This window comes from Patiria miniata, unplaced genomic scaffold (assembly GCF_015706575.1).
Source record: "Patiria miniata isolate m_02_andy unplaced genomic scaffold, ASM1570657v1 HiC_scaffold_8, whole genome shotgun sequence".
NCBI lineage: Eukaryota > Metazoa > Echinodermata > Asteroidea > Valvatida > Asterinidae > Patiria > Patiria miniata.
Genome location: NW_024037075.1, coordinates 9,584,514 through 9,596,680, shown reverse-complemented (window position 1 = coordinate 9,596,680; position 12,167 = coordinate 9,584,514). Strand labels below are relative to the sequence as shown.

Here is a 12,167-nt window from a genome sequence, read left to right as displayed (position 1 = left end):
TACACATATCAGCTTATAATAGCTGCATTTGTTCCTTCATCAGATACATGCACAAAGCTTGTATTTTTTTTGTTAAAGTCACAAGGTGTAAGGTGCAAGCGCAAACTTCTCTTATTGCTCACTTCACAGTACAAACCTTCAAATATTATTTGTCAAGATGTCACGTATCCAAAGTTGAACCCTGACCTTAAGAATACAGATATATAGAACTGATTCAATATTTTTTCTCCTTTTTGTTTGTAAGTGTTTTCCTAGCAGAACAATTCCAACTTCTTCAGCCTCATCTGGAGTCAGTCATTCCATCTTCCAAGAAACCATTCCTGCAACAGTTTTATTCACAGGTATCCCTTTTTATCCTTTCTGTACTGATTAAGAAGGTTTTTTGAGGGGAGAGGAGAATGTTTCAGACATTAGGTCAAGTGTTTGAATATATGAACAGCAGACACTGACACCAAACTCTACTCAGCTGTGTTTTAAACTTAACAGAGGAAATATTTTAATGTCTGAACTGATTTCAGAAAAAATTCTGTGTGACTTGCAAAGTTTATTTCGATGACTGTTCTTTTTGTGTACAGGTTGTGGAAAGATGAAACAAGTTTTTGCAAAGTTGTGTTTGCGACTTCAATGATTGTTTTAATCACACATAACTGGTGATGAAACATGTCAATTATGCATGTGATTATTATGATTGAGACAATTGGACAAAAATTAAAGGCTAAGCCAGGCCAAGTTTGTGAAATAGTTTGTAAAAAGAATACAGCCTGTGTTTTGTGTAAATCCAACACCATTGCATTATAAAGAATGTATGCTTTATGAAAAGCAGACTTCATCTCTTTCATACTCATTGCTTCTGGAGATTTTTCTCTCAGTTAGATAAATAAGAAGTTTAGTAATGCAATTGTATGATGATGTGATGTTGGTTTGTTACAGACTGTAAGTGTAGCCAGTGAGTTGCGTCGTCCTGTCTATCGTGGAGTAGCTTCTCGATGTATTCTCTTCGAGCGCATGCTTCAACTCATGTGTACAGTCAAATGGGACATCAGAGACATCATGTCACAGCACAGCACCTATGTGGATGTACTGCTTCAGGTACATTCCCAATTTAGTATTTTGTATTCTTTATGAAGTAATGCCAGCCTGCTTTAGCTCATTCAAATGGTATTGTATACACATGCACAGCAACTCACAAAATCACAGTTTTTTATGCGGCAGTATGCAGGCATGCAACCTTTCCTCTGATCTGCTGATTTCCTCGTTTTTTACTTCTCATGAAAATGCCATTACAAATTGAAAAACACTTTACAAACTCTAGTTTGTTTTAGAGTTTCCTCGATCATTTTTTCTAAATTCCCAGTTGCATGCTTGAGTAGGTGTGATCCTTATCACAAACAAATCCTGTTAGCAAATTTTAGGAAGTATAGTCCATAAAAATTGATTGAGTTGATTATAATTTTCAAAATAGGCATCCAATGTCTATCGGAGGAAGTTTGAGCAAGAACTATTGTTAACCATAGTTTGACTATTGCATCATGCAAACCATTGCCAGTCAACCATAATTCAACTAGTCTAGTTCTAGAATAAAGAGTAAATTGGTGTGCAGTCTTGTCCCCATAGAGCAGTGGCCCTGTGTGTCAAATGGTGTTTAGCGCCACCCAACTTATGGAAGATTCTGCGCAGGGCAGATAACCGGTAAAAAGTTCTGCCATGAGATGAATTTAGATTTGGCAGGGTCACTATTCATAAAGTTTCAGCAACTTATTCTTCCCAATAAGTTGCTGGCAGAAGTCTGTATGTGTCATGTATGTGTGCTGAAACCAAAAACCTAACACAGTCCAAAGGGAAACTGAATATAGTCACAGTGACCTTGTCAAAGGCTAGTTACTGCCAGGAGTGGTCGGTCAGCCATTTTGTAGTCACCCCTTCCCATTCAAATGTCATCCTTATTTGTATTCATTACCAACATGCACTCATTGTAAAGTTAATATTGAATGTTTTTTCACTTCTGTTCAGGATTTTGTCATATTCAGCGCACGGTTGGATGAAGTGGGCAAGTGAGTAATTTTGAATAACTTGACCACAAATATGCTTGTAAGTGTATCCTTAAGCATAAAACATCAGCCAAAGCAACAAAATAATCCTAGATGATCCCTTTTTTTAGCATAAATTTTGTGTAATCAACCTCATAAAATGGAAACTATTATCACCCAGTATAAAGATGTGTAACAGAAATGTGCATTTTATTGATAAAAGGTTATACAACCCACAAAAGAAAAGGGGGTTGTCCATTGGTGTGCATTCATATGCATCAGTTCGTATACATGTGCAAAGTCTCATACACAAAAATATCTGAAATGAAGTGCATGCACACAACAGAAATTGCCCTGAAGTTTCTATGTATGAATCCATCAAGGGCGTCAATCACTTTTCAAAAGTGGGGGGGACATTCGTTGATTGGAACTAATGCGAAGCGCGAAGCCCTAACGGCGTGGGGTTTGGGGCCCGCTTAAGGGCTTCAAACATTTTGGATCCTAGATGCTCTGTGGTGCGATCTGAGGCAATTTCTGACCACTCTATCACATTTTTTTGAGCAAAAGATCATAATTCAAACATCATTTTTAGGTTTGGAGTAATTGAATCAGCTATTCTGAGCTATAGAATCATATATAGGCTACATTTTTTTTGGAGGGTTACGAAAAAAGTGGGGGGGGGGACCAAACGATATGATATTCCCCCCCACTTTAAAAAGCCCCCCCCCCCCCATCCCCCACCAATGGGATCCATACATAAGTGATTACTGTATTTGGCCCACTATAGCTAGAACCTTGACCGTGGTATATCCACACATGATGCGCAGCAAAGACATGTGGACTTATACTCAAACTTGGGATTAGTTACTGATTTGTAGATAGTACAGGTTCTTCCTGAGTGTCCATTTTTGCAGGCCTTGTTGGTTTATGTGATCCACATGTAAGCATGATCATGTTTTTATTTTAACTTTGTGTGACCGGATACACCAAGGTTACTTGAATACTGGTGCCCTTCTGCATTTCAATACTGTCAGCAGATTAGTCTAGATACTTCACTTACAAAGCTGCCTTGTCAAAGCAGAAGGGCCTTTGTGTGCGTAGACACTTGATCTCATGTCCAGAGTAGTGGAGATGAAATATTCCTATGTTTGGACAACCATCATTATGTGTTAATGCCACAATAAACATATATCGTGTGGTGTCCATGGAAGTCATCCATTATCGTCTGAAATACTTCACATGACCAATACTTGACCTACAAAATATGATCATCTTTTATGTTTCTCCACAGTATAACATTCAAACATATCCCTTTCTTTTTAACACAGACGTGTATCCATCCCAGTTCCAGTCTACAATATTCTCTGGGGTCATCTTGTGCGTTTGGCCAACCGTACATTTGTGGAGGGGTGAGTACAGTGTCTTGATAAAACGCTTGCAGAAAGATGTAAAGGCTGTTTATAAACTGATACACTGATTGAGGGCTTTAGATATTGCTTTCAAATCCTGTTCCAAGCGCCTGTATCCTTAAACAACATACTTTACTACTCTCCCCTAACCCTAACAGAACTCAACCCATCAAACCCAAACGGCATGTTTTGTTAGAAGCTGTCAGGATGGGTACAGTACCCCTAAACTGACAGTCTTTTACATTGGGTTGGTACACCTCCAGAATCAGAGTCGGAAATATGTGTGCAGTTTCCCCATAATATGGTGTTGGAATTTGCCAGGATGAGTATGGTTCCTAGTAAATCATGCTAGGGAGTTAGGGCTATAGTACATAACAATGTGGTGCTTATATAGCGCTTTATACCAAAGGTCTCCAAGCGCTTCACAGTTACCCCTGTTCATCAGGCCATGAGACCAGTTTTTGCAGCAGCTCGAGATCAGTGCAATCTGGTCTCTACCTTCACGGGTACCCATTTGTACTCCTGGTTGGAGAGAGGCAATTAACGTAAAGTGTCTTGCCCAAGAACACAAGCACCATGTTCCCCGCCAGGGTTCAAACCATTGGACCATGGCGTGCCACAATGCCACACAGACCTGTTCTTTTATGACACTATTAGGTTGAACAAAGTTTTATTAAATGACAAGCCTACACACACCAACAAAGGTACATGTTACAAATTGTTATGATATTAATGTTTGTAAAGTTATATGAGGAATTAAACATGGCTCGGATACTTATTTTCAACAATGATCAGATACATTGTAGGTAGCACAGTGTACATCTAACATGTACATATTTTTTCAATTTTGCATCAAGTGATGTAAATTTGAATATCAAGTTTGGCCTTTAGCAATATGAGTTTATAAGCACTGTATACTCAGTGCTGTCCAGGAGTTTGCAAGACAACAATTCACAAGCTTACTTGGTCAAGACAGGGAATCCACGACCTCCTGTTTATGCAGATGTCTTGACTAGTGTAGACATCTAGTGTAGGTAACTGGACCACCCTGCTTCTGAGCTTGCCAGGGCAGAAAGAACCCAACATTCCACTATTCTTACTTTCTATTGACAAGGTTTGCCAGTGCTAAGAAGTGTAGCAATGAGGGGCGTGCATTGATGCAGCTGGACTTCCAACAGTTTCTCCTCAAACTAGAGAAGCTCACTGAAGTCAGGTAGGTATCATCATGTGACCTGGGACTCGGTGAACATTTAGTGGCAAAACTCTGGGGTTATTTGCACTTTTGTACATGTTTTGGGGTATGGTATACTAGATGTTAACTCTTTCAGTGCCCGCGAAATTTAAAAAGTTTAACCCTAAGTGCCCAACTTCGAAATTCTGTAAAAAAAAAAAATAAATAAGTTTTACTCACTAAATTTGTTGTTGTTGCTCTCTGGTATATCCTTGATATATTGGAAAGTCAAAAGTAGTCACAAACATAGTGATACACCCTGAAACACTGGCCTGAACACAGGGGAATTCCACACTTTTTGCAGAAAATACGAGATTTAGTGCTGTGCCCTCTCGCAAGAACTCGAATGAAAAAATAAATACAGGTCGTACATGCATGAAAATGGTACCATTAGAAAGAGCAAGAGCGCCCCCTTTTGATAACATATTTACTCTACCTCGTACATATACGAGGTTTGGCAATTTTAACTACGAACATTACCTCGTACATGTACGAGGTTGGCGCTTTTGTACTAACAAATATACCTCGTACATGTACGAGTTTGGCACTGAAAGAGTTAATTGGTCTTGTACAACATCTGTGAAATGATTTCTATCAAAGTAGCCACTCTCTCCAACTTCAATGGTCATTTCCAACATACACTGCGGCATAGGAGTTGTATTCACAGAGTACTTACTACTATTTGTCAGCATATAACTGTTTCAGACTGGCATTCAGAGTCATGCCAAACAAAATATTTCCAAGGATTTGAATTAACTAAATGGAAAGTTTGACATATGAAACAGCATGGAGCTCACAGAAACATTGTCTGTTTTAAAACCAAAATCTATTGAGTTGACCTGATGAGTTCTTTCTAATACTAAATTGTTTGGTGCGACTCTGGAACGCCAGTCTAAAACAGGTTTTAGAAGAGTCTCATTTCCCTGTTTTTGTGTGCATATACCCCTTGGGTAATTACATAAGGTTTTAACCTCACAGATATAGTTTCCGATACAGTCTGTGTGTGTGTTGTTTTTGTTACTGTTGAATAAGTATACGCAAAGTGTGTACCGTAATTTTCGGAATATAAGCCGCGGCTTATACATTGAATTTGCCCGTGAAAATGTTTACTGCGGCTTATACGCAGGCTTATACGCAGGGCTGCTTGAAGAATAAAAATAAGATTCAAAATGTGTATGTAATGTACTGGAATAAGAAAAGATGTGTTGCTGAAATGAATTATCAATTAAGAACGTCATTAACAAACCGAAAGCACGTCCCATGAAAAGGTACCGAGCGGTAAATGTTATGGCAAGCCGGCCGGCCATGCGTGAGTGAAAGCTCACGGTCTTCGAAGCTTGCGACCAGCCGTATGGTGATACTAGTGCTGCTAGCCTGCATTCCCAGCCCCATGCGCTTGCGGACCACACCATTTCTGGTAATAAAGGGGTGTACTTTCTTGGGAACAATAATTACCAATATTTTCGCTGTTTAATAAAAGAAAAAAGACAACTAAAACTTTTTATGGAGTTAAAAACATTTCTGTATTCGATAATCAGTTGTTCAGCGGCACAATATAATTTTTTTCTTGAAATGTATTTAAGAAACGTTAAACTCAAAATAGGGGCTCAATCACTCCTTAAGAAATTAATGGATTCGTCCATAAAAATTCCAGCATCATGTTGAATGTTTTCGAAGAAAGTTACGATCGAAACTTGCATTTTTGACGTTCTACTCGCAACAATTTGATAAGTTTTGTTGTAATAAAGGACCTGTTTATTCTTAGGACAAAACAAATCAGCATCTGTTGCCACAAAGCAAGATTTGTAGCGCTCCCGTCAGATGAAGAGGGTGGGTTGCATACTCTCTCAAGTGCTGCGGGAAAAATGTTGTCATGCGCCGGCGCAGCCTGCCGTGCCATGTGCTTAATTTTAGGCCGGGACCGGACAGGCCAGCCGGCAGCAATTCCCGGTGTTTATTTCTCATCATCAATTTTTATATTTGTTTGTAAGAGTATCAACTGTAAATGATTGGATATAACTTTTGTGGCCCTTTTTATAGTTTTCGTAGTGTAAATGGAATTGGTTCAGAGCATTTTGACTAGAATTTGGAGGCCTTACAAAATTGAAACCGCTGCGGTCGGTGCGGCTTATACACCGGTGCGGCTTAAACCTGAATTCAAATCTTAATTTGCAGATTTGTGCGTGCTGCGGATTATAATCCGAGCAGCTTATATTCCGAAAATTACGGTACTTATTGTGTGGTACCGCAGTGTACGCACATGTAAGCTTATCTCAATTTTCAAGAGACTGTGTACAATTGGTAGAAGAATTTATTCAGTATTATATGGCGACAAAAATAGCAATCTTGATGAAAGATAAGCTAGATGTGCGTGTTCATGGAAGCCAACCAAGCTGAAGAACAGAGCCAATGAGAAATCATATCCCTTTTACTTTCAGACCCATTCCTGATAAAGAGTTTGTTGAGACCTACGTCAAGGCATATTATTTATCTGAAGCTGACATGGAACAATGGATTAAAGACCATAGGGTAAGTCAAATACCAATTTTTTTTTAAACTTGATGGTTGCAAAGGAACTGGTCACATTTTATTCATACAGTTCAAAAAGTAGTATAGGTTGAATGTTGCCATAAAAATAACACCGGAGGGTCCACAAAAGGTTGTTGGTATCACCGTCACCGCTATACTATAAAGAAAAAAAGGTGTATGTGTGTGTACCAACCTTACCATCTTTATGTGGACCTGACAACAAAACAAGTCCACATAATGCAGGTTGTGTGAACCTTGTGTGGACTAAGCCAGGTCCATATAAAGTTTCCCCCTAGATCTCTGGAAAACAGGTTCAGAGGCATTTTTGGGTTAGGTTTATCCGTCGCAAAATGAAGAGAAACACTCGAGGGAATCATAGAAAAAAAAATAGGGTTGAGTTTTCAGAGTGTGAGTAAAATATGTGTTTCCTTAACTGTGCGAAAACAAAGGAATGTCCACAAAGGGTATGTAAAGTAGGCCTGTGTGTATATGTGGGTGTGTTTAGGGTGTACATTGAGGACGCCTCGTATTATATATTTGTTAATACAGCAATTTCAGGCTGTCTATGCTGGATGTAATCATACACAAAAGGTCCTTGTGTGGACGCAATGCGTAGCTTCTCAGGTTGACAGGCATGGGAAGTGGAGTGCCCACATCTAATGATCTGAATGTACACGAGCCTGTAGCATGCCTGTAGCATCTTTGTTGTGTGCACTGTGCAAGTGACTCTTGACTCGCCTTTGAGGGAGTACGTGTGCAGTCTAGTGCCCAATGTTCAGTATGGCGTATGTGTTTGTTCATTCTTTATCTTCTACACCTCATCATTTTGCATCCATTTGTATTTGCAGGAGTATTCAGCCAAGCAGCTTCTCAGTCTTGTTACGTGTGCTGTCAGCTCCAAGAAAGCACGCCAGCGCCTGACAGGAATCGTGGAAGAACTGGAGAGGACTCGGGCAAGGTGAAAGGTCAGGGAACGGACAGGACAGCAGCAGTCTAATGTACAACATGTTGCTTTGGGATCATTGTGATAAAAAGGCTCATACTTATGTGATATAGTAGGAGCAATTAGGTTAGATTTGTGTGAATGGTTGCTTATACAAATTCAATGTGTATAAATGGAATAGAGGATTAATCAAAGTACCGTATTTAGATGCAAATGAGAAGTCCATGTTTAATTAAATACCTGCATAAAACTGTACCCTAACACCCCTCTAAAAATGGTTGTACCTCCTTGTGGTTAGGTTTTGTGACTCATGATCAGAGGATCAGGGGTTCGAATCCAGCTGCTGGTCATATGTTGTGTCCTTGGGCGAGCTACGTCACCCCCACTTACCTCTCTCACCCAGGAATCTAAATGGGTACTGGCATTAGCTGGGGAGTAAAAAGCTGCAATGGACTAGCATCCCATCCAGGGTTGGAAATATTCTCAGTCGTTTCATGCTACTGAAACTGGAGATAAACGCCGGCCTGATGGGTCACATTGGCTCGCGGCAGATTTTACTCTTATTTTTTTACTCCACACAAAAGATCTACATCTCAAAATCTCAGGTAATCATGGGTGTCGATCGGTGGGGGAGGGAAATGTCTCCCCCCCCCCTTTTTTTTTAATTGGGTTGGAGGATTTCACTTTTTTTTTGAAGTGTTTAAAATGACAATGTTTAATGATCTTTCACTCAAGAAAAGTGGTTAAAGTGGTCATTAATTGCCTGAGATCACACCACAGAGCATCTAGAATCTAATATGGGTTCACGCTCTCATTAGTTCTGATCAAGGTATGTCGTCGTTGCCGCCCCCCTTCCCACACTTTGAGAAGCAATTGAGGCCCTTGGTTGTTATTGACAGTAACCGCACAAAGTATTCATTTGTAGCTTACCATCAGCCAAAACTACAATCTTAATCCTTGTATTACTTGAACCTAAAAGATTTAGTATAGATACAAATTTGGAAGCCATGTGCTCTCAAAAACTGAGCTCTGCACACCCCTGTTGGTAGTATTGCAATCTATGCTTGGGGGAGGTTTTGTTGATTGCATGATTCACATTTCATCAATGGTCTGTTGGCTCATGTGGGCTATGAATATCTGTCGATTTTATTCACGTTGTATTTTCTTACATTTTTTTTTACATTTAGTTCTGTTGGTCGGGCGTCATCAGTGTGGCAGTGAATAATTTATAAATGCAATTATATATATTGGCTGTACAGTCAGGTACAAGTTGTCGGCCTTTTTGGGCACTGAATATCCGTTTAGCTTGTTGCAGTTTTTATGTTGCAGTGTGCTTATTCACTTTATAAATGCTTTGCATAAATGAAGGTAGGCTGTATCAAGTGTTGTGACAATTCCAAATCAAGAACTTTGAAAAGGTTTTATAATTGTACATTTTTGGGAATCTTTTATGTGTGTGTCTCAGTTTTATGACGATGCATTGTGTGTCTGACGGGTCAGGCGAGGATATCAAATCATTACCATTTGTCTCTTTTTATCAACTCAATGGAAAGTACCCCAAAAAATGATAAATGAGAATGTTAGAAATTATCAATTTTCAAGTTCATATGAGTCTGATGTACACATTCCTTCACGACAAAATGACTTTCTTTCTTATGGAAACCTGCAGGCATGACCATTAGTAAACCAACAGGCCTCATTCCATAGCTATAAATGTGGATTTAGTAATAGCATAGTGGTAACAAAAATCAAATTTAAGAGACTTCGTCCTCAGTTTTTATATTAAGAAAGTACACCAGGAGTATGAAGGTTAAGCAATTACAATGTATTTTAATCATTGTATTATTGGTGAAATATTCATGTAAACAGTTAAGTTGTGTTGTGTAATCATGAATAAATTACATGTGGTAAAAATGTACAAAATCTCATTAAGCGTTCATTGCATTCTTGTTAATGTTTCTTACAAGTGTTATTTGAATTATGGCATGTACTATTGCCAAATTCACAATGCAGTGAATTTACAGTTTTGCATCAATTGATTGCATCAATTGACAAATACAAATTCTACTAAATAAACTATGAACATTTTCAGTTCCATATGCTGATTACCATCTTGATGCATCATACACACAGGATTATATTGTAACTTGTTTTAAAGGTCATTATGGTGTTTTATCAAGGTAATTATCTAGATGTTTAGCTACGCGAAAACTGACAGAATTCAAGCTAAGTTAGCTTGGTCTTTGATGAGTCCAAAGCAAACAAACATACAAACCTAAATGCAATAACTTAAAGACAATTTCTTCAATTCTCTACGCTCTTCAATGAATGTCAAATTTGAAACATTGCTTTTATAAATCCCGTGTTATCAACATTATTTGGTAATCATATCACATTTGGGTCCTTCACAGCACATACATGTAAATATACATAAAAACTTGTATAACAATTGATAACTAGAAATGTGTTTGTGGACAAACACTGAGCTGTTTCGAAAGTTTTATTAATGACTGCCGTATTAGTTTCATCCAGGTCGAATGAACATGTACATGCATATTCTATACAAAAAGTGTCCATCCTATGTAAAGAAAAAAAAAACATTTTTCATGACGTCATGATGACGGCACACATTTTTGAAATTTTCTGTATCTATCTACGATCTAACAAACCTTTTGCAAAAAAGAATTTCGAATTAACCACGTTCCATTGATGAGATATGAGTAAAAGGTCCAAAAATTGAAGAATTCATATAAAATCACATGATGACGTCATCGTGACGTCACTGAAATTTTTTGTCTATAACGCTTCCTGGAATATCTGTATATCGAGATTGAACCCAATCGGACCACAGGTTCTCTGGATATAGTGACTTAAACTATGCAGTTTTAGGATGACGTCATGTGACACGTGATGACGTCATAATGACGTCATGATTCGGCATACATCTTCAGATGGTTGTATAAGTGTGTGCCGGGTTTGAAGTCGATCGGACCGTATTTTATATAATTTTTGCAAAATTTGAAGAAAATATTAAAATTTGAAAAATTCGTAAAAAATCAGATGATGACGTCATGATGACGTCACTTCAGATTTTGAATGCTGTTATCTATACCTACCTACCCACCAAGTTTCATAAAGATCGGACATACCCTTATATGTGAAACAAAAAATCACGTTTTTGATGACGTCATAATGACGTCACACATTTTACGAAATTTTGTGCATCTATCTATGACCTAACAAACATGTTACAAAAAGAATTTCGAATTTACCACATTCCGTTTATGAGATATGAGTAAAAGGTCCAAAAATTGAATAATTTAAATAAAATCACACGATGACGTCATCACGACGTCACTGTAATTTTCGTCTATAATACATCCCGGAATACTTGCATACCAAGTTTGAACCAAATCGGACTTCCGGTTCTGTAGATATAGGGCCTTAAAGTATGCTCTTTTAGGATGACGTCACGTGACACGTGATGACGTCAGCATGATGAAAAGTTTCGGCACACATCTTCAGATGGTGGTCTTAGTGTGTGCCAGGTTTGAAGTCGATCGGATTTGAAAAAGGTCCAAAAGTGCGGTGTAGAACGAAAACACGTGTTATCCTATGGGAAAAAAAGTGGAAGAAAAAAAAAAAAGAAAAAAAAAAATAACAAAAACAAGAGCTGTTTCGGTGTGTACACCGAAACAGCTAAAAAGTCTCAAATAATTTCTACTTTTCGTTTGCAATTCAACTTATACACCTTTTGCATATAAACACCCGTCTTTGCAGCGTTCTTGTCAGATGAATTCAGTAACTGTGACAATGACTGCATAACAGGTCTACTCATGATTTAACATGTTTAATATCATTGGTGTACAAATGCTCACTCCTCATAGATGACTGCAAACTGAGATATGGCAGTCTTTATCCTCTCTCAATAAAAGTCATAATAGTGTAATTACAACCACAAAGACAATGAAAATCATTTAAATTTCATCAAAAATAATTATCTTTTAGTGACAAAGATGATAATATTC

The 12,167-nt window shown here is 38.2% G+C and overlaps 1 protein-coding gene across 1 annotated transcript in view; it reads left to right on the top strand.

The window, feature by feature from the left end:
- The window catches only part of LOC119719194 (syndetin-like), a 34,432-nt gene extending 24,370 nt beyond the window's left edge, over positions 1-10,062 (top strand). The window contains exons 23-29 of the mRNA XM_038188555.1: positions 245-341; positions 931-1,089; positions 2,011-2,051; positions 3,356-3,436; positions 4,551-4,649; positions 7,106-7,196; positions 8,045-10,062. Coding sequence (XP_038044483.1) covers positions 245-341; positions 931-1,089; positions 2,011-2,051; positions 3,356-3,436; positions 4,551-4,649; positions 7,106-7,196; positions 8,045-8,158 — 682 coding nt within the window. The 3' untranslated portion in view covers positions 8,159-10,062. The remainder of the gene's footprint in view (positions 1-244; positions 342-930; positions 1,090-2,010; positions 2,052-3,355; positions 3,437-4,550; positions 4,650-7,105; positions 7,197-8,044) is intronic.
- Positions 10,063-12,167: the final 2,105 nt, after the last annotated feature.